Source organism: Macadamia integrifolia, chromosome 7 (assembly GCF_013358625.1).
Source record: "Macadamia integrifolia cultivar HAES 741 chromosome 7, SCU_Mint_v3, whole genome shotgun sequence".
In the NCBI taxonomy this organism is placed as follows: domain Eukaryota; kingdom Viridiplantae; phylum Streptophyta; class Magnoliopsida; order Proteales; family Proteaceae; genus Macadamia; species Macadamia integrifolia.
In genome coordinates, this window is record NC_056563.1 from 17634829 (window position 1) to 17658189 (window position 23361).

Sequence of the window (23361 nt, forward strand, 5' to 3'; positions counted from 1 at the left end):
CCGACCGACCGAATCCGTTTAAAAACCGATTAAAGCCCGTTTAACATTAAACATGTCCATAACCCGGTTAAGGCCCGACTAAAACCCGATTAAGGTAGCCCGATTATAGCCCGAGACCGACCGACCGAATCCGTTTAAAAACCGATTAAAGCCCGTTTAACATTAAACATGTCCATAACCCGGTTAAGGCCCGACTAAAACCCGATTAAGGTAGCCCGATTATAGCCCGAGACCGACCGACCGAATATAAAGTGTACCATGCCCTCAATAACTAAGCCCGATTAGTTAAATGGGCAGACACGGTGTAGCCTTTGAAAGTCTTCAAGCCCGATTAAGCCCGACCGAAACCGAACCGGCCCGACCGGTTGACACCCCTAAGTTGTTTGCTTGCTTGCTTGGCTAGCTAGTTTGGTGGGGAGCGGAGCTCTTGCTTTGCTTCTCGTGCTATCGCCTCTTTAGTGCAGGGTGCGTCGCTCTTGATAGACAGATGGACCATAAAACAGTCCCATCTCACATATCAAGAGCTTCAACCATAACAATTCAGGACCATCAAGGTGCATTATACACATGAATAAATGCCATTAGATAAGAAGGTAAATAATTGAATTTGGATCTGAAATTATACAAATGACTAATCCAGCCCATCCCTACATATCCGACAGCCAAAATTATCAGTTCACCTTTCCAAGTGGTAAAACTAACCCATGCCCCTCTGGAAAAATGTTTGGACGTACCAGGCCAGAGAAAACTATTGCATCTATCTTTCTTGAGAGGAGTTTGATTGGTTGTATTTGGTTTATTCTCAGTTGGGCATGAAGCAACTCGTTTTCATTTTTCCTCTACTTAAGGTCAGCAAGAACAAGACAAGGAATGACATGGATACCTTTTAATACTCTTTGAAGGGTGCCTTTGGGAATATCTCCACACCACCCCGCACCCCCACCCCCCACCCCCCACCCCCCCAAAAAAGAAGAAAAATACACACCATAAGAATCCATGAAAGGGGAACGGTTAATGTTGAATCTGGGTTGGCTGATCAACAATTATGCATTCCATTACTGGCGCAAGGGTCATGCTTGTGGGACCTCGAGCTAGGGTCGCCAACCCTCCATCCTCAGGACCTTCCAAGACAGTTTCCACATCATTACCTGGTAGAGCATTCTCTGTTCGGATTGGTCGGAGCAGACCCTGCAACCTCAACATATAACTCTGGCCAACAGGCTGAGCTCGCACATAGCGTGTGGTTGTCACATCACTGGCTGTCGTCTGCCCGGAATCAGCACGGAGATTGGAAAGGGCACTGAGGTCAAGGTTAGGGAAGACAGAGCATCGGCAGCGTGGACACTTGGCATTCAACCGAAGCCACTCATCAATGCACTCCACATGGAAATTGTGAGCACACGGGAGCCCACGAACCTGCACCACTTATAGTAAGAGACTTGGAGCTCAAAAGTAACCAAAATTCGAACAAAGGAGAAAAAAATGTAACAACTCATTCTACACAGCACCCCCTGTGCTTATCACTGATATGTAGACCACAAGGATGCAGCCACAGCTGGAAGTACATACTGCTGCTTACTTAACAAAAGTCAATCAAGTACGTCAGATGGGCACATAAAAATGATGGCTGGAGTATTCAAAGTGCCACAATTTGTGGATTGCAAGAGGGAACCCATCCATCAGACCAAACGAGAAACAAGAATATAAACCACCAGTCAGAATAGTCAGAAGTATGGAATTCAGTACATGGAAGCCTCCATATTCAAGAATTTAAGTTGGGCCACTGGCAGTACTGATCCAAGTCCAATCCTAGATGGGATGTCTGGATTGTGCAACCTGACCTAGAAGCCCGAAGAAACTTGTATTGATGTACGAAAATTCCTAAAAATTCTGAAATTTATGCTTGAAAATCCTATAGAAATCAGCAAAAGAAAATGTGGATCTGACCCATTGAATAATAACTGTTTAAGATATTCTGATAAAAAATATTAAAATTAAGTAGAGATGTAGTAGGGGATCGTTTTTTAATTTTATCTGCCTCGACCAAGCAATAATTTGTTGATATTTCCGATTGAATCCTCTTATTCCTAAATGTTCCATAGAAATAAATTACCGTTCCCTACCTCCACAAAGAAAGGTCATTCTGAGTCACAACCATGGAATCAAGGATCGGTATCAGATCGGCAGGATCGGATCGGATCGGATCGGATCGGATTGGTATCAGCTGAGACCGATCCCGATACCTGACCGAACATGAGACGGGTATCGATATCGGTATCTATATCGTCATGGGGATTAGATAATATCCGGATCGGCCGATCGGGCCCAATCCGTTAAAAAAATTATTTTTTTTGGTGAAATCTTCTGCTCTCCTCTCCCGTCATCTTCTCCTAAGCTGCCAAGCGGTCTCTCCTCTCCCGTCATCTTCTCCTAAACGGCTAAGCGGTCCTCGATGTCTACTAGTCCACTGATGAACACATTTATGTGTGAAATATAGGGTAGTAAAACATGCATTTTACATATTTGGAATGGAGTGCCTTGGGTTTTACTCTCTTTTTGCAGGTTTTATATTATCAAGGCCTTAAGGACTATCGGGCACTATATCTCCAATTTTACACGTAAAGAGGTCCTGTTTCTTTTCATGGTTGTGAAAATGACGAAATTCTAAGCAAGATGAACGTGTTCAATTAAAAGTACACATCCGTTTGGTCACCCGTACACGTGATTATTCTTTTTAGGCCGGAAAAAGAATAATGGATCAGAACTGAACCGAAATGCAGAACCAATCCATCTGTAGTTGTCCCAGGGGTACAAATAATATTCCAAATGCCAATAAGGATCGATGGACCACACCCTTAAGTGATTGAAGATTTGTTTTTGGTAACAACTACCTAGCGTAGTTGGTGAGTTGTGGTGTGCAAAATCCCTTGATCATTAAGAGGTCTCAAGTTCAAACCTCTTGGCTGTGATTTATTTTGGCAAAATCGTGGAAGATCTCCCCTCCTAAGATTCTCTCTCTTCTCTCTCCTCCACCTCATCACACAAATTCAGCCAAGAGATTGCGCACAAAAGAGAAGAAAAAAAAATATAGGAAAAAAAGGCAAGAAATAAGAAAAATACCCTACTTCCTATTTTCTCTCCTCTCTTCCCCTCCACCTCATCAAAATCGTCCAAGGGGATCCACCCTTGGACGTCTTCCTCTCTCTCTCCTATTCCCTATAAAAGGGAGTCCACCAAACCCTAAAGGGTTGTCCTTTTTTGCTCTTTTTTTCTCTAATTTTTAGTTGTGCTCTCCTTCTAGTTCTAGTTTTGTTCTTTTTAGTTTTTCTTACTTTAAATACTTTTGTAATTGGTTTTTATTTCATGAATGCAATGTCTTTTATTTTTATGGTTCATGTTATTCAAGTTATTCAAAGGTGTAATAATTTTAATTTCTAGTTCTAGGCTTAGTTCTAGGTGACAAGAATAAGCTGTGGAGCATCTCTTTCAAGTTCAAGTTTTTCTCTTCATGATTTGTTTTCTCCAAACCTAGCAATTTCAGATTTGATTTAGTTTAGATCTGGTTTTTAGGGATGGTAGTATCTCAAATCGATCAAGTTTTCAGTTCAAGGATTGAAGTTCAAGTAGGCTCCTTCATAAGTCTTCTCACCCCCCTCTCATTCCCTCTTCTTGCTACACTTTCATTCTTAAATTAGGTTTTAAATTTCAGTTTTACATTATTGCTCTCCCTTTCCCCCAAGGTTTATGGCTAGATTATGCGTTGGCTTTGCCCCTCTCTAGCTATGGAATCATCCTTTTATTTTGATTATTTATATTGCATCCCATCCCCCAAAGCCAAGTAGAAAAGCCTTTGTAAGAGTACTCTCTGGTCAAGTAGGGAAACTCATATTATTTATGGTGCATCCCTCGGGCTAAGTAGAGATACCTACTTGTGTGCTTCTCTAGCTTTTTTCTCTTTTTATTTTATTTATTTACTTTTCAGCACTTTTACTTTCAGTTATTTGCTTTTTAATTGCGTGGTTTGAGTATTTAAATTCCTAGATGACGAATGGTTAGGGTTAGATGTGAATGGTTAGGTCATTCAATTTTCAATTTCAATTCTAATTTCCAATTTCCTTAGATGTGTTGGTTAAGATGCTTTTAGATGCATTTGTGTTAGGACGGTAGTTAGAAGTAGATCACCATAATCAATCATTACACTTTCGCATTACTAAAAGAATCCAAAAATAAAATGGTTGCTCTCCTTGTGTTCGACCCATTAGCTACACTGATTCGTACGTTTGCGGTTACTTTTAAAATTCAAACAAGTTTTTGGCGTCGTTGCCGGGGATACAGTTCCATATTATTTTTTGCTTTCTTTTGGTAAATCGGAGTACTTTGTTTGTTTTGTTTTGTTTTTCTTTTTCTTTTATTGAATTCCTGCGAAGAACTTGCAACAATAGTTGTATCGGTGGAGGTCGCCAAGCCTCACACTATGACAAAGACAGGTTTCGCCCTGTAGCAGCACCTCGGAATTGACCAGAGCAACCCCAGATCCCTACCAGTTAGCTCACAAAAAAAAAAAAAGTTTTCAAAAATTTTTTTCATTCTTTTGTGTTTGTGGTTTGTCTTACTCTAGTTGTGGATAGTGTTCTGTTGCATGAGTGTTGTGTGGGTACGTAATAGTTCGAATAGGTTAGAAAGAAGAGATCCAACATGTAGTGACCCTCTACGTTTACTCTCTTTAGTACCTTTCAATATGGGAGACAAACAGCAAAACCCTCCACCTAAATCTCTGAAAGATAAGTTCTACCCTGCTAGAGCAGCCCAACCTTCCTACATAGTTCTACCACAAGCCCATGGCAATAATTTTGAGCTCAAATCTCAATACATCACTATGTTGCCCCCACTTCCATGGGCTGACCTCTGAGGATGCATACCTATTTCTAAGGGAATTTGAAGAGGTATGTGTTTTAATTAAGATCCAACAGCTTTCTGATGATGTTGTTAAGCTTTGGTTCATCACTTTTGCATTAAAAGACCAAGCTAAGAAGTGGTTGTATAGGTTATCCACAAATTCCATATAACCTCATGGGAATAGTTCACAGTTGTCTTCCTTAAGAAGTTTTTCCCAACTCATAAGACCAATAAGCTTAGAAGTGATATCCTTCAGTTTAGGCAAAAGCCTAGTCAATCCTTTTCTAAACTTATAGAGAGATTTAAGGATCTACTCCAAGAATGCCATCACCATGGCCTAGACTTATGGTATTTATGTCAAATAATTTATGAGGGTATTGATTACCCAACTAAACAAATGATAGAGTCTATGTGCCCTGAGGGATTCACATCCTTTACAGATGAAGGAAAGGCATGGGAATTCTTACTTGACTTAGCCGACAAAACCCATGAGTGGGAATCAACCCAAGAGAGTGAAAAAACCATAAGAGGGAAATGATATTTTGTGGATGAGTTAGTAGCCAAGGAAGCCCACTTAGATAGACTTATCAAAAGAATTGAGGCTATTGTTCCTAGAGAACCATTATCAGTCAATTTGGTTACAATTTGGTTAAGATGTGTGCTTGGAGCCAGGCCCCTGGACATGTCATAGAAGAATGTCCCAAAGCCTCTGGGGGCACTTTCAATGAAAGTGTGAAAGCCTTATATCAGAATAATCTATATAGTAACACTTACAATCCAGGTTGGATAAATCACCCAAATTTCTCCTAGAACCAGGCCAAACCAAGCATGACCTTCCAGATTCCATAATCAAAATCAACCTGGACCCTAAAAGCCTCCCTTTGCACAACCTTTTGCCCCAAATACTTTTCCTAAGCCAAACGTAGAACCTCAAGCTAGTTTCCCTAGGCCCCCTCTCCCATCATCTTATCAGCAACCCCCTGGGTTTACCAACACTGGAAAGACAAGTAGAGTAAGTGATTTGGAAAAGAATATGACCCTCCTCATGACAAGCCATCAAAATCTTATAAGAGAACTCCCCCAAGTTGTCTTAATTTTACGTGAGAGGGAGAAAGGAACGTTGCTTAGTCAACCAGAGCCTAACCCTAAGCATCAGCCTGTCAGTTCACAGGCACCACCTAATGCATCATTGAATGTAGTACAAGGTCAGACCCATCAAGGGTCCTCCAACCAATGTAATGTTGTTTATGCCCTTAGGAGTGGTAGAGTACCAACAGAGTGTTCCTAAACCTTTCCCATCCATTATTCCTGTTAACTCTCCTTCTGTTGAGGACACAAGTATGCCTCTTGTTCCAGGTTCATCTGATGAACCTAAAAATTCTTCTGAAACTAAAGATGATTTGGTTGAGGAAACCAAAAATGATTCTTCTGAAAAAAGGGCAAATCCCTAACAGTCCTTATGTTCCTCCTGTAGCCTTTCCTAATAGCTTGGTAAACAAAAAGAAGACTGCTTCTCTGGACAAAATTTTAGAAGTCTTCAAAAAGGTAGAAGTGAATGTCCCTCTTTGGGATGCCATATCCCATGTCCCCCTATGCAAAGGTCCTGAAAGATTTTTGTACTCACAAGCGTATGACTAGTGTGCCCAAAAAGGCATTCTTGGCAGGTAACATTAGTTTCATAATTACTCAGCCCATAGCCACCAAGTATAAAGATCCAGGGAGCCCTAACATAGCTTGTGTCATAGGCAATACCTACATTGAGCATGCCTTACTTGACCTTGGCACAAGTGTGAATCTTTTACCTTACCATGTGTATAAACAACTAAGATTGGGAGAATTGAAAGCCACTGGAACTGCTCTTCAGTTGGCAAATAGGTCTGTTAAGATTTCTAAAGGGATGATTGAGAATGTCTTAATTAAAGTGGGGGAATTTATTTTCCCAGTTGATTTCATTGTGTTAGGTACCAACCCTTCTCAACCAAGGATGAGATCCCAATAATTCTAGGAAGACTATTTCTGGCTACCATGCATTAATCAATTGCCGGAATGGTTTCCTAAGGTTATCTTTTGGCAATCAAACTGTTGAGTTTAACATGTTTAGGATAGGCAAGCAACCACATATGGAGGAAGAGATCAATATGCTTGAGGATTTTCTGGATTTTTCTGATGATTTAATTACCAACTTTGATATTGATTTTGATTCATAATTCCAAGAGTGTATGGATGAGTTGGATGATGATAGTGAAAATTTCTTTTCTGAAGTCTCGAGTCTTCACACACCTGTAGAGCCCTTAGGACCCCTTTCCAATTCCATTCCCAAACCTTCCATAGTTGAGCCCCCAAAGCTAGATCTTAAGGAGTTGCCATCTAATTTGAGGTATGTTTTCCTAGGGCCTGACCAGACTGTTCTAGTAATAATTTATTCAGATTTGACTTATAGTCAGGAAGAGGAATTACTCAAGGTGTTAAAACACAATAAGGAAACCCTAGGTTGGACCATGGCTGACATCAAGGGTATAAGCCCTTCTATTGTGCAACATCATATACATCTTATAGAGGATTCCAAACCATCCACGGAACCCCAAAGAAGAGCTAACCTAGTGATGATGGAAGCCATTAAGAAAGAGATCCTAAAGTGCTTGGATCATAGAATAATTTATCTTATTTCTGATAGCCAATGGGTAAGCCCAGTTCATGTAGTGCCCAAGAAGTCTGGTGTTAACTGTAGTTCCCAATGCCAATAACGAACTGATTCCAACTTGTATCCAATAAGGGTGGAAAGTGCATAGATTACGGGAAACTTAATGCGGCAACCTAGAAGGACCACTTCCCATTGCCATTCATTGACTAGATGTTAGAGAGGTTAGCTGGACATGAATACTATTGTTTTCTTGACGGATATTCCGGCTATAACCAAATCCCAATTGCTTTAGAGGACCAACATAAGACCACTTTTACATGCCCATATGGAACATTTGCTTACAACGATGCATGATGAGCATCTTTTCTGACATGGTTAAAAAATTCTTAGAAGCATTTATGGATAACTTTTCGATTCATGGGAATTCCTATTCTAAGTGTCTTCACCACCTTTCCCTAGTTTTGAAAAGGTGTATATCTAAGAATTTGGTTTTGAATAAGGAGAAATGCCATTTTATGGTTAAATCTGGTATTGTTTTAGGCCATATAATATCTAAGGAGGGAATTAAGGTAGATAAAGCCAAAGTCGATTTAATTGATAATTTACCACCTCCCCAATCTGTTAAGGACGTCTGGTCTTTTCTGGGCTATGCTGGCTTCTACAAAAAGTTCATCAAGGACTTTAGTAAGTTAGCCCGCCCTCTCACTTCACTACTTGCCAAAGATCAAACTTTTGAGTTTTCTAAAGAGTGCCAAGAATCCTTCAAGCAACTTAAGAAGGAGTTGACCAACGCACCCATTGTTCAACCACCTGTTTGGACTGAACCTTTTGAACTGATGTGTGATGCTTCAGATTTTGCCATAGGAGCGGTTTTGGGTCAAAGGATTAATAAGTTGTCCATTGTCATTTACTATACTAGTAGGACCTTAAATGATGCACAACTCAACTATACAACTACTAAAAAAGAATTTTTAGCTATTGTATTTGCATTAGAAAAATTTTGGTCTTACTTAGTTAGGTCACATGTGGTGGTGTACATTGATCATTCCGCTCTTAGATACCTCGTTCAGAAGAAGGATGCCAAAGCCCGTCTCATTAGGTGGGTTTTACTTTTGCAAGAGTTTGATTTGGAAATTAGGGATAAGAGTTGAAAACCTAGTTGCAGACCATTTATCCAGGCTTTCCAATTCCTTGACTGTCGATTCTCTAGTCAACGAGAAATTTTTAGATAAACAGTTACTTGCAGTGTCCAGTGAACCATGGTTTGCTGACATTGTCAACTTCTTAGTTTCAGGTGTGACTCTGGATCATTAGTCCACCCAAGATAGATATCGTTTCCTTTCCCAAGTTAAACATTTCTTTTGGGACGATCCTTATCTTTTTAAAGTTTGTCCTGACCAAATTATCAGAAATTGTGTGCCTGATCATGAGCAACACTCTTATCTTTTTGTCATGAATATGCCAGTGGTGGACACTTTAGACCTAAAAAGACTGCAGCAAAGGTTCTCCAGTATGAATTTTATTGGCCTACTCTTTTTAGAGATGCTTTTGATTTTTGCAAGGCTTGTCCCGCTTGCCAGTCTTTTGGCCGTATAAATAAAAAGAACATAATGCCCCTCAACCCTATTTTGGTAGTTGAGATCTTTGATGTGTGGGGCATCGATTTCATAAGACCATTCCCTAATTCCTTTGGGAAGTTGTACATATTTTTGACCGTTGATTATGTTTCTAAATAGATAGAGGTCATACCTTGTAAATCTAATGACCACAAAGTTGTGGTCCAGTTTCTCAAAGAAAACATCTTTTCCCGCTTTGGCACACCACGTGTTATAATTAGTGATAAGGGTACTCATTTTTGTAATCGGCCTTTTGAGGCCTTGATAAAAAAGTATAGGATCACCCATAAGTTATCTACCCCTTATCACCCCCAAACTAGTGGCCAAGTGGAGGTGTCTAATAGGCAAATCAAACAAATCTTGGATAAAACTGTTAATCCCAACTGTAAGGATTGGTCCCTTAGGCTCATCCTTGTGGGCCTATCGGACTGCATTCAAGACTGACCTTGGTCAGTCTCTCTACTGTTTGATGTTTGGGAAAGCCTGTCACTTACCAGTTGAGTTGGAGCATAAGGCCTTTTAGGCCATCAAGATGCTCAACTTTAATTTTTCTGATGCTGGTATTCATCGTAGGCTCCAACTATCTGAGTTAAAGGAACTTAGGAATGATGCCTATAAAAGTTCTGGGATTTACAAGAAAAATACCAAAGCCTTTCATGATAAGCACATTCTGCACAAATCTTTTACAATTGGTGATAAGGTCTGATTGTACAACTCTCGATTGCACCTTTTCCCTGGTAAGCTTAGATCCCGATGGGATGGCCCGTTCATTGTCCATAATGCATACCCCCATGGGATTGTGGAGATTCTGAATCCAGGAACAGGGGTAATTTCGAAGGTTAATGGTCAGCGTTTAAAATTGTTCCTCAAGTTTCCTACTGCTGCTAGTGAAGAGGTCATGGATCTCCATGAATCTCTTTACACAGATGACTGACTTTTACCCAGGTATGACCCCCTTGCATTGTCTTTACTTTTAATTCTTTCCATGCATTGAGGACATTGCATGACTTAAGTGTGGGGGAGGGAAATCAGTTTCTTTTTGTTTTTTTTTTTTCCCTTTGCTTGTTTTTCTTTTGTTTTTTGAGTTAGCTAAGGATGAAATCCTACTTTAGCTTTTGGTTAATGATCATACCATTCGGATGCTTGATATATGAATGTAAGAATTTTTTATTAAGGTACCCATCTTAAACACATAAAAACCCAGTTGAGAAAAAAAGAAACAAGCCTATGTCTTGAGATGGGACTCTCTTTCGAAAAATAAGAAACCCTTGTTTTACGGTGTTGGACCATATGTAAGTCTGTGGGTTCTTTGTACTCTTGATTTGGAGTTGATACCTTTTTAATTTGGCATGTATTGACAAATATACAATTTTAAATTAAGTGCGAAAAGTGATAAATGAAAAGTAAGAGTTGATTTCCTTAGAACTAGACAGGGCATTGCGCTCAGGAAGCGTGGTGTCTTGATCGAAACTCTTAGGGAAGAAATTTCTGAAAGAACTCTAGCATCACTGTCTATATGGGCATATGCAAAAAGCGAAGCTAAATAGTAACTTGGGTGTCTGGTGTTTGCTCCACCATGTCATTTGGGCCAACAGTAGTGGAGTAGGATAGAGTTATTATGAAAAAAAAAAAAGGAGAAAGAAAACCACACAACAGGAAAATATATGTAAATGTCATCAATGCCTTGGTAACATGTTTGGTCAAAAACAGTCCAACGCCTTAGTCTTTGGTTCCCTATTACTTCACAAGTGGTCTTGCCTTAAGATCAGGATGTTTTAGAAGAGACAATGCGAGTTCTAAATTAAAGAAATATGCTTGTGCCTGAAATCGATATGGGGTAATAAAAATTCAAGTGTGGGGTCCCTAAATCAAGTCTAAGAGGAATTATCTTTGCTCCGGATCGTTATGGCCCTTACCTTTAGCCAAGGTTGGGATTTCATTTTTTTATGAATTTTGGGTGTATATTCACTGCAAACACCCACGAGACACAACTCGTCCACTAGGGGTGATCTAGGGGTTTAAAGGCTTGTTGCATATGCTACGTGCAACCGTGATTCCTATGAAAGTGAATTAGGTTTTTTTGTTTTTATTCTTTTTCTTTTTGTTTTTCTCGAGAACTAGCAAAGTGTGAGGGAATTCTGATGAGCACATTTATGTGTGAAATCTAGGGTAGTAAAATATGCATTTTACATATTTATAATGGAGCTACCTTGGGTTTCTCTCTTTTTACAGGTTTTATATTTTCAAGGCCTTAAGGACTATCGGGCGTTGTATCTCCAATTTTACACGTAAAGAGATCCTATTTCTTTTTATGGTTGTGAAAAAGACAATTCTGAGCAAGATGGACATGTTCAATTAAAAGTACACATCCGTTTGGTCACCCGTACACGTGATTATTTTTTTCAAGCCAGAAAAAGAATAATGGATCAGAACTGAACCGAGATGCAGAAACAGCCCGTCTGCAGTTGTCCTAGGGGTACAAATAATATTCCAAATGCCAATAAGGATCGATAGACCACACCTTTAAGTGATTGAAGATTCGTTTTTGGTAACTACCTAGCATAGTTGGTGAGTTGTGGTGTGCAAAATCCCTTGATCATTAGGTCTCAAGTTCAAACCTCTTGGCTGCGATTTTTTTTTTTGCAAAATCGTGGGAGATCTCTCCTATGATTCTCTCTTCTCTCTCCTCTACCTCATCACACAAATTCAGCCAAGAGATTGCTCACAAAAGAGAAGAAAAAAAAATATAGGAAAAAAAGGCAAGAAATAAGAAAAATACCCTACTTCCTATTTTCTCTCCTCTCTCTTCCCCTCCACCTCATCAAAATCGCCTAAGGGGATCCAGCCTTGGACGTCTTTCCCTCTCTCTCCTATTCCCTATAAAAGGGAGTCCACCAAACCCTAAAAGGTTGTCCTTTTTTGCTCTCTTTTTCTCTAATTTTTACTTGTGCTCTCCTTCTAGTTCTAGTTCTTCTTAGTTTTTCTTACTTTAAACACTTTTGTAATTGGTTTTTATTTCATGAATGCAATGTCTTTTATTTTTATGGTTCATGTTATTCAAGTTATTCAAAGGTGTAATAATTTTAATTTCTAGTTCTAGGATTAGTTCTAGGTGACAAGAACAAGTTGTGGAGCATCTCTTTCAAGTTCAAGTTTTTCTCTTCATGATTTGTTTTCTCCAAGCCTAGCAATTTCAGATTTGATTTAGTTCAGATCTGGTTTTTAGGGCTGGTAGTATCTAAAATCGATCAAGTTTTCAGTTCAAGGATTGAAGTTCAAGTAAGTAGGCTCATTCACAAGTCTTCTCATCCCATCTCATTCCCTCTTCTTGCTACCCTTTCATTCTTAAATTATGTTTTAAATTTTCAGTTTTACATTATTGCTCTCCCTTTCCCCCAAGGTTCATGGCTAGATTAGGTGTTGGCTTTGCCCCTCTTTAGCTATGGAACCATCATTTTATTTTGATTATTATTGCATCCCTTCCCTTAAAGCCAAGTAGAAAAGCCCTTGTAAGAGTTCTCTCTGGTCAAGTAGAGATGCTCATATTATTTATGGTGCATCCCTCGGGCTAAGTAGAGACACCTACTTGTGTGCCTCTCGCTAGCTTTTTCCCCTTTTATTTTATTTATTTACTTTTCAGCACTTTTACCTTCAGTTATTTGCCTTTTAATTGCATGGTTTGAGTATTTAAATTCCTAGATGACGAATAGTTAGGGTTAGATGTGAATGGTTAGGTCATTCAATTTTTAATTTCAATTCCAATTTCCAATTTCCAATTCCCCTAGATGTGTTGGTTAGGACGCTTTTAGATGCATTTGTGTTAAGACGGTAGTTAAAAGTAGATCACCATAATCAATCGTTACACTTTCGCATTACTAAAAGAAGCAAAAAATAAAGTGGCTGCTCTCCTTGTGTTCAACCCATTAGCTACACTGATTCATACGCTTGCGGTTACTTTTAAAATTCAAACATCCACCGATGAATCTGACTCCACCGACAATGATGAACCGAGAAGGACCCAAATCATCATCAAAGACGCCAACAAAGGGGATTACAGCGAGAGAAACTAAGCAGTGATGTTTCTCGCCATGAACGACAGAGAAGCGGAGAGTACCTGAAGCGAGAAGTGGTGGAGGTGGTGGTGAAGAAGAAACCACTAGAACCGAGGAAGGATTCCTCTTGACAAGGCGAAGGGAAGAGGTTGGATGGGAGGCAAATCCACTCATCGGCTTCCGGATCGAAGGCGAAGGCTTGGTTGTTCTTGACGAAGATGTTGTTCTGGACGAAAAAGAAGAAGCAAGGCTTCTTGACTGCGGAAACACGAGAAGAGAATGAAGGGTTAGTGACGACGGAGTGCCAAAACTTGCAGACTGCATTGGCTTTCACAATGGATCAGATGGGTAGGTAAGAGAGGATCAAACATGTTAAGTCTGAAACCAGATAACCCCAATCAGATAATACGGAACAGATTTGGGAATCGTTTTCTTCCATTACTAAGAAATTGATGGTGAAACCCAGAAAGGAAGATCACTATTCGTCAATGGAATGAAGAACAAATTGAGCAATTTGTGGTAATTATTACTATTATTTTAATTACTTATTCTCTTTGCTGTCATTCTAATTTTGATTTCGCTTAATAAGGTGGTGGTGGACTGGTGGTGGTGGGGGGTGTGTCTGAATTACAGACATTGAAGAGCTGGCCCCTTCCATTTTCCAACTTTCCACTATTAATTTGTTACCTTTTAATTTCTTCTTTCATTTTGGTTTTTTCATTTTTCTGATTTTTTTTAGATTTAAAAAAATAAAATAAAAATTTTGTTGACCGATCCGAGAAAACTGTACGATGTCCGATCCTCACCGAAACCGATCCGTATCGTATCGGTTTTGGCTGTGACCGATACCAATACCGAGTTTTAAAACCTTGGTCACAACAGAACAGCCACCCATTTTTCAATATTTTTCTTTGACTTTTGAGGATTTCAAGCATAAACTTCAGCGATATGCTTAGCCGAAACTGATCCACACCAAGGGGAAAAAACCTCATAAAGCAAATAGAAAAAATTCCAGATCTAAGCAAGTAGTTAGATCTCTATATCTCACATCTATTGTTGATTTAATCCCTTCAAAATATAGATCGACAAAAAAGGCAATGTCTGTGAATTTCAGAGGAGAAGATATCACAAAATTCAGTTCAATGGAATGATAGAACTCCAGTCTTAGATGCAGACTTCCAGTCATAGGTTTTGTTGAAAGCCAATATAAGGCCCCCTCTGGATTGACCGATCCAACCAAACCTTGATATATTAGCACATAATTCGGATCGCCTAATTGCCATCCCAATCTAGATTGTCCTATCCAACCAATAGCATTGCTCTCTTTATTGAATATAAAAGAAAAGGAGCTGATGAAACTTCCAAAAATTAACTTTGTAAAGGGGGTTACCCGAATGATAGATTTAACTGTTGAGAAACACATACCTCATTACCAACACAGAACTCTTCAAGGCAGATGGGACATTCGCTGCAATCAGTTGGAACAGCCTTTAGCCTAAACTTGGGAAGTTCCTGAATTAGTGCCTCCACTGCTTCTCTCTGTTTGCAACCAACCAACCAAAATAACCAGAACAATCAGACTCATGGAGAGAGTAAAACTAGATATGCAACATGAACCAAGGGATAACTTATTTTTTCCTACATAATTAGAATCTTTATTCATCTCAAACTCCCACGCCCCTTCTACAAAAAAAATAAATAAATAAATAATAAATAAATCTCTCAAGCCTCTAATATATCTCGTTTTCCTTCTACACTTTCTCTTTCCTTTCCTAATTTCTTTTGTTCTTTCGAAATATCTTTTATTATAGACTTTCTCTATTAATTCCTCTCTCCCTCTATCTATCTTGCCACAATCTATATCTTTAAATTTTTTTTTCTATATTTTTAAATATTCTTCCCCCACCCCCAATTGCTTCCTTAATTTTTCTATCCAAAAAAGAAAAAAAAAATTCTAATTTCGTTTAGTTTTCTTATCAATAAAAATTCCCTAATTTTTTTCTCAAACTTTCAAATTTGCAGTACGATATCTCCTCTCTCTCTCTCTCTCTCTCTCTCTCTCAAGGCCCGAAGGATTGCTTCTTCCCAAGTTAAAATATTTTTTGAATCATATTCTTCGGCAGTCTTCGCATGTCTACAACCAATGCTTGATCCAGCCTCTGCTCTTGCTCTTCTCAATCCACTCTCTTACTTGGTAAGCACCTTTCCAACAGTTTTTTTTTTTTTTTGGATGGCATTCCATCTCTTATTCCCAAGTTAGATTCATTTAGTGGATCATATTCTTTCAAAGTTTTTGTCATGGCTACAAGCAGCGTTGCCTCTCTTGATTTTCTCTACTCACTCTCTTACTTGGTAAGCACCTTTTCTTTCAGCAATTTTTTTTTTTTGTTGGTTATTTTTATTTATTTATTTTGGATGGTACTCCATCTTTCAATTGTGAAAGGGAAGAGAAGTAGATTAAATGTTTTCACAACTTTGTAAACCATGCTAACATCTTTAATCCCAAAAAGACAAAGTGGGTGGAGGGTTCACTATTTCCTGCTCAGATGTTAATGTAAACGTTGGTGAACGATTGTCTTGCAAATTAAGCATTGGAAATAGTATGCAGGGAGTGATATACCGTTAGTTTGATACAGAGAAAGAGAGACACAGAATGAGGTATTATTCTCTAGACGTGTGGTCAGTGGGCTTGGTAAAGAAATCACTATAAGATGCCAGATTCATAAGAAAGAGTAGAATACATAATCTAGAAGAAATAAAGATAAGAAGGGAGAAAGAGATCATCCGGCAGGGGGGAGATTGGGAGATCTTTCCTCACTCTAAACAATAATGCAGGGTTCTGTTGTTGCTGTCAATTAGGGTGTTACATCACTATGCTGTCCCACTCATTTACTTATGCTCTGTTTTCTATCCTTCTTGCTTCTAATTAAGCAGTTCTACTTGGCCCTCTCATAATTCCATCAAGCACTGACATAATTCAACTCAGAAAGGCATGGAATTCATTATGAGGGCTCAATAAAGTTTGATAGGCCTTGCAGCATAATAAAGACTGATTTCTCAGTCATTCAGACAAGTGTGCTTTGAATGAAATGGTTTGCTGGTTTATAGAGCAGAACCTAGACCGAGATTATTATCAAAAGCTGTTATAGAGAAAATATAATGAAAACATAACAGTAATCAAGCTATTAAAGATGCAGATTGCAGAGAATTAGATTATAATTCCATGAGAGAGACAATATGCAAAGCAACACGGATCAAAATTAGCTTATTTTGATGGAGAAAGCCTTAGGGATAGGGAAGGAAGAAGTCCCTGAGATGGGTCTCAGAGTTGTAGGGGAGAGGAGGGGATCACACAATTAGACATTGCACAAATCCAACTAGGGAGGGAGAAATCGCATAGGGGGGAGAATCACACACAACCCTACGGCTCTCAAACATTAACTTCATTCATCATTCTTCAAATCTGTCCCCTTAGAGTACATTAGCTCCTCTATATAAAGAGGGCAGCATAATAGGAGTTAAGACTCCAAATATGACTAGACTAGAACTCCAATATGAAGTAGGTAACTAACTAGTCATTCACTAATAAGGAAACCTAAACTGACTAAAAACTGAAATAACAAAGGAAATAGACTCAAAACAGGACTCTAACTAAGCTAATGAATTAAATCCCGTTAAATTGTCTCATTACAGAGAAAACACATGAGATCAAAGGCCCAACACATACATAGCCCAACCCAAGGTTTATTTGCAATAAAATAAGCCCATTAAGTGACTTATCTATATCAATTCCCCCGATGTTGAGAACGGGAGAATCAACACCAATCGATCAATATCCATCTTTGCATGTATGAAGTCACCATCAAAACCATGATCGAATGCTATGAAATCCATAACGCAAAGTTCATAAGTGAAGTAGTGACTCGAAAAAATAAAATCGATCAATTCACTGAGGAGATCAACCGATTTAAATTTTTCCACAAGTTGATCTTTAACTTCCAACGGTGACATCTCATCTTCTACCACTGGTGATCGAACCTGTTGTTCAAAGGCTGAGATCACATAGTTGAAGGTAGAGTGTATACAATCAGATGTGACCAATGTTAGGTCTTTGATGTCCTGACAGCTTCTAGGTTATTCTTTTTGAAATGGTCTGCCTTATACAGCATTATAGCTGATTCTAAACCTCCCACAGATAATGTCAATGTTCAAACTTCAAATTACGTCTATCAAACTGACTGGTGCTTCAAATTATCTTTTTTGGGCCCAAGCAATTAAAGTTCACATAACAGCCAAATGGAAGATGGATTATCTGACTTTGTCTCCAACTGCTACAGCCTCACCTGAACTGGCTGAACATAAGGAGTGGATGACAAAGAATGTTACATTACTTCGTTCATTGTGGAATAGTATGGAACCTTCTGTGGTTGCCAATGTTATGTTTCACACCACAATTAAGGTGTCTGGGATTAACTTAAGGAGAGTTGTTCTCAAAATAAGAATATGTCTAAAATATATGATTTGTATAATAAAATAAATTCCATTTAAGCAGAATGGCAAAGCCGTCTACTATATTGCTCTAAAGGGCACGTGGGAGGAACTTTATGTGCACCAGCCCCTCTCTATTGATACTGAAGTTCTGAAATCTTTGTGTACTCAGTTTTTGCTGGCAAATTTTTTGTCCAGGTTAGGTTCTGACATTCAGCCTGTCAAGTCAAATATTAACTAGTGATCCCTCTATGAATGATGCATATTGTAGGATTCAATGGACCTTGTCCCCCTCCCTATCTAAATCTAAAATCACCACTTCTTCTAAGGACAGCTCTGCTTTTGTCATTGGCAATGGTGGACGCGGTCATGGCTCTAGTTTCCTAGATAAGGTCATGGTTCAGGGGAGGTCAAGGATGTAGTATGGGCAGTCGTGGCAGACAACAATCTGATCAGATCATTAAACGGTGTACTCATTATGGCCGAAATAATCATACAATTGAGAAGTGTTGTGCCAAGCATGGTAAGCCCCAAGGGGCACAACAATTGTTTTCTAACCCATATGTGCCTGATGGGAGTGCTGAAGTGGTTTCATCTCATGACACCAATCAAAGTTCTTTGTCTGGAGGTGGTTACTCATCCTTAAATCACTCGTGATGAGTTGGTCAATCAACTACTAAAAACGTGTCCAATAGCTTGAGACATTCAATTCCACATCTACGGCCACATTGGCTCATTCAAGTATACCAGCATGCTTTTTTTACTCATTTTCCATTCCCTGGGTCATTGATGCAAGTGCATCCTCCCAGATAACTGGTAAGCCAAACGAATTCTCTTCTTTTTAGAAGTCTAACTGTCCATCCCAAGTTATTCTTGCAAATGGATCCTCTACCAATGTTACCGGTCATGGTTCCATTCCCCTTTCTCTCTCTCGTTCATTATATGTCGTGCTTCATGTTCCTAAGTTTTCAGTCAATCTTATAACTATTAGTCAGTATACAAAGAATCTTAACTGCTCCATCACCTTTTACCCTTCCCATTGTATTTTTTAGGATCTCAAGACAAAGACAAGGATTAGCAGAGGGCATGATAAGTATGGCGTATACTACTTTGACATTGCTTTCTCATCTACAGCAGCGTCTGTTAACTTTACTAGTGCTTCTCCTCTTCATTGGCACTACCGGCTGGGACATCTCTCGTTCTCTCTCCAAGCTACGACATATGGTCCCTAGTTAAAAGTCTTAAGAGTGTGAAGCTTGTGAGTTTGGCAAGCATCACCGCATTGTTTTGTCTCTTAGTGTGTCTAGGAGTCAATCTTTATTTGATTCAGATCATTTAGATATCTAGGGTCCATGTAGGGTTTAGTGTTGGTCAAGTGTTTATTATTTTGTCGCCTTTGTTGACGATCACTCTTGGATGACATGGTTGTATCTTTTAAAGGATCATTCTGAGTTTGTGTCTGTTCTTTAAACAATTTTACAATGAAATTAAAGTTCAGTCCCGTGTTTCTTTAGAAATGTTGCATACTGATAATGCTTTTCAGACAACTCAACATGAATTTTGTTCTTTTGTTCTGATAATGGCATTATCCATCAAATTAGATGTTCTTATACACCCCAACAGAATGGTGTGGCAGAAAAGGAAAACAGACATTTGTTAGATATTGCTAGATTCGTGTTTCATATTAGTGTAACCTAAATTTAATGAGATGCTGTTTTGACTGCTTGTCATTTGATTAATCGAACGTCGTAAGGTGTTGATTTGGATTCACCACCAATCACACCTTGATTCACACAGGGAAAAAGCACTCCATGCTAAGAGGCAGAAGACAGCAGCTTTTTCGAAAACAAATTGTCCGTGAATGACCCCCCCCCACCCCATGCCTCTTATTTATTAAAGTCCATAGAACAGAGTTGGAGTTGGGCTGGGAAACCCTAGCTGACTCCTCCAACTTTGCCAAATCCTCTTTAAAGTCTAAATGGACTTTAAGAAAAGGTGGACCCAACTTAAAACACTTAAAAGACAATAAACAAAATATCTAACTTAAACTGAACCAATTGAACCACCGGTTCAAGGGACTGACTTAAAAGAGACTTAAAACAAAATACAAATAGACTAAAATTAAGACAAAGTGGACCCAAGCCTTAAAATAATCCAGGCCATGCTAAGCCTGCCTCTTCTTTGACCTCCTACACTGGTAGGCCTTCAGTACTGCATCACTTACTTTCTCACAAGACATATAATTCAGTAGATCTACCTCCAGCTAATGATCTTGAGTGGTGTCATTGGGTGTATACCTTAAGTACATCCTTGACAGTTCGGTTGAGCGTCTAAAAGCTTGTTTGGTGCTAAGGGCTACACTTAAACCTACAGAGTGATTATTATGAAACCTTCTCTCTTGTTGCTCATATAAATTTTGTGAAAGTTTTGATCTCTTTGGTTGTTAACCTTGATTGGCCACTTTTTTAGTTAGATATCAAGAATGCTTTTAGGTATGGTGATTTGCATGAGGAGGTTTATTATATGGAGCAACCTCTTGAGTAAGTTGCTCAGGGGGAGAATGCTCAGAAAGTTTGTAGGCTGAACAAAGCTTTTTATGGATTGAAAAAGTCCTCAAGAGCATGGTTTGATAAATTTAGCAGCATTATTGTTGGTTGTGGCTTTTTTCAATGTTAAATGGAGAAGTAAAAAAAGAAAATTACAATAGCTCCGTTTAGTGCTGAAGCTGAGTACAGAGCTATGGCTCATACTGCAACTGAGTTGATGTGGCTTAAATCCATTGTGCAAGAGCTTGGCTTTCTGATATGAAAACCTATGGAAATGTTCTGTGATAATCAAACAACTATTTATACTGCTAGTAATCCAGTCTTTCAAGAGAGGACTAAACATAATGAATTGGACTTTCATTTGTTCACAATGTAGTGATGAAGATATTGATTTCCACTCCGTTTGTCAATTCTAGTGATCAACTTTAAGACTTGTTTACCAAGGCCTTATTTCAAAATATGTTTCTCCAAAGATGTTCCAAGTTAAGCATGGGTTATGTCTACGCTCCAGCTTGAGGGGGAGTGTTGAGCTGTGTCAGTATTGGTAGGCTTATAATTGTACTGTTCTTTTATATTTCTGTCAAGTACACTTAAAATATTTGCCTTAGTTGTGGACCCTGTCCTTTATTGGAATTTCTTGTTTTCAGTCAATAGAAGTAAGTTCCCCCACCCACAGTTTGGAGTTTTCTGCCCTTCTCTCAAACCGCAGGCTGTTCTCTTCATTCTCTCTTCCTCAATGTCCAGGTACTGATATCAAGTTCTAGTGCCATCACAAATTCTCTTGTATTTATTAGTAGGATGGCCCCAAATAACACAAGTATGATTCAGTGCTAGCACCTAACAACAATTACCTGGGTTGTAGTCAAGTAAAGTCCTGGATGGTATGCAGCTGTATCTTGGCCCATTCCTCTCATCTCCAGACCGGCAGCTTCAAAAGCCCAATCCGGTACCCGGATCATGTCGACCAAAACCTGAAACAGAAGAAGTGACCTTTCAACATTACGTAATCTGATTTAGGGAACATAAATAAGAAGCTGAAGAGTAGGAAGTTTCCCAGCGAAATCAACAATACAGTTTCTCATTAACAAAACAAAAAAAGAAAAGCAAAGGAAATTCCACTACGGCACTCAATAAAAGGCCTTGTCTTCTGCAAAGCCATAATTCATCAAGGCTTTTCTCACTACCTCAACCCACATCCATTTTGACCTTGACATCATCCTTTCACTGCCTTGTGCATCTAGGCCTGGATATGGAAGAAATAAGGGAGAAGGAAGTAATTCGTTGACAGGATATGAGCTGCACTCTTCTTGTCATCGATAGAAATTAAAAACTAAAAATTGATTTCAAAAGAGAAATAATAGCTTGGGTTGAACTGGCAAGGTTAATAAAAGATATGGCACTAATTACAGTGAAGTGGCAGTCGGGTGACCACCCCAAATAATTGGGAAAGTAAAGTTGAGTTCATTTTCCATATAAATTTCCGTAGTTTGCTCTTTCTGGCTCATACAGAATGGCCAAGCATATTGGAGATGCCTTTATTTTTCAATTTTATCATATTGGTTTTAGCAATTCCTTCTTCCTGGATGTATAGAATTGTTTCTCAATTTCTACCAAAACAAATGAGAATCACATCCCAAAAGTCTCTGAGAACAGAATTTGTTATTTACTTATTTAGTTTTGGGGGGTGTTGAGAGAACATAGTGGACCAATTTACATGGGATCCCATTGGTTTTGGTATTCAAGGGTTGACCCATACCAAGTGCATCAAAAATTGACAAGTCCATGTTCACACTGACCACCAAATGGACAACATAATATAGAAAGGTCAAAAGCCTTCAGTGAGGTAAAATTATTAACTCTAGGAAAAAGGCTTCCAACGTGCACATAATGCTTCTGGAAGACAGGATGCCAAAGAGACAAATTCCATTACCTAATATAATATTTTGAAGGTTTTATTTTCTTGTTTACATGCTCAAAGCAATGGAAAAAGGTTCAGGCTGCTAGGGCATATGCCCGGGTTTAGGTATCGAGGAAGGGCACTTTGCGCAAAAAAATGCCAAAGGTTATAGCGCCGACTCCTAATTCACCCCTCCCAAGAGCCTGTGATGCGGATCCGGGTTCCAAAACCTGAATTGGATCGCTTATGGGCCCACAAAAGAACAAATAATTCAACTTAAGAAAACCAGTGGCAATGTTGTAATTTCTGGGACAATTTAGAACCCTATTAAAGTGAAATAGCTGAATGGGGACAGATCTGGAATTAGTCCTAAAGGAGAAGTTCAGTTCTGGAAATTAATATGGTGATAGGGTTAAACTGAAATAAAGTTTAGATGCAAGGGTTATACTGGTAAACAATGGGACAGGGGCTTAGGGGTAATAAGAATCAAACAAGGACTCAAGTGGGGTTCAATACTTGGTTATCATCAACCTCACGACTTCACCATGGCGGAAAGCCGGAAACCATGCTGGTTTCAATTGATGGAACTCACCCAGCAGAACTTCAATCGATCCAACACTTTGGAAGAGAGATTGAGAGTCAAAGCACTCTTGTTTCTAACCACTTTCAGATCAGAAGAAGATGCAACAAACTCCAAGAGAATCCTGCGACCTGAACATGGCAGAAAACTCAGATCTGAATTCTGGTTTCTTCTGCTGTCCTCTGACTTGCAGGAGCTTGGGATGGAGTCTAGGGTTTAAATCGCCCCAGGGAGGAGAGCTTATGCCCCAAGTTTCAGAATGGAAGCTGCAGAATCGAGGGAGCTCGGACCACCTTCACTGGCTGCAAGTACCGCCTGGAACAGAATCAGAGAAAGAGAACAGGGAACGAGGAAGAAAGAAAGGAGAGGGGAAAGAAGAGAAGAAGGTCATGGAAGGGGAAGGAAAAAAGCAATAATGGCGGTTTCAAGCCAAAGCTTCATTCAAATTTTCAATTTCCCAAAATTTCAAATCTGTCCTTCTCTACCATGTTACATGGCTATGAAATGGAAAATCAAAACCGAACAATGGAAACTAACCTAAATTAACAACTAAAATAAAATCTCCCAGCTTACTTGATGGACACCCTACTCTACCAATAAGGAAACAAATCAATAATTAAAATACTGAATTAACCCCAAATTTTC

General features: G+C 39.0%; 1 protein-coding gene and 1 non-coding gene across 2 annotated transcripts in view; both read right to left on the reverse strand.

Annotated features, from left to right (window-relative positions):
• Positions 1-562: 562 nt before the first annotated feature.
• The window catches only part of LOC122084156 (E3 ubiquitin-protein ligase SIS3-like), a 30747-nt gene continuing 7948 nt past the window's right edge, over positions 563-23361 (reverse strand). The window contains exons 2-4 of the mRNA XM_042652239.1: positions 21091-21210; positions 14631-14744; positions 563-1416 (exon numbers count right to left, since the gene is read on the reverse strand). Coding sequence (XP_042508173.1) covers positions 1012-1416; positions 14631-14744; positions 21091-21210 — 639 coding nt within the window. The 3' untranslated portion in view covers positions 563-1011. The remainder of the gene's footprint in view (positions 1417-14630; positions 14745-21090; positions 21211-23361) is intronic.
• Positions 5129-5235, reverse strand: LOC122085276. The gene has a single exon (XR_006142057.1). It is a non-coding gene; the product is annotated as a small nucleolar RNA R71 (small nucleolar RNA).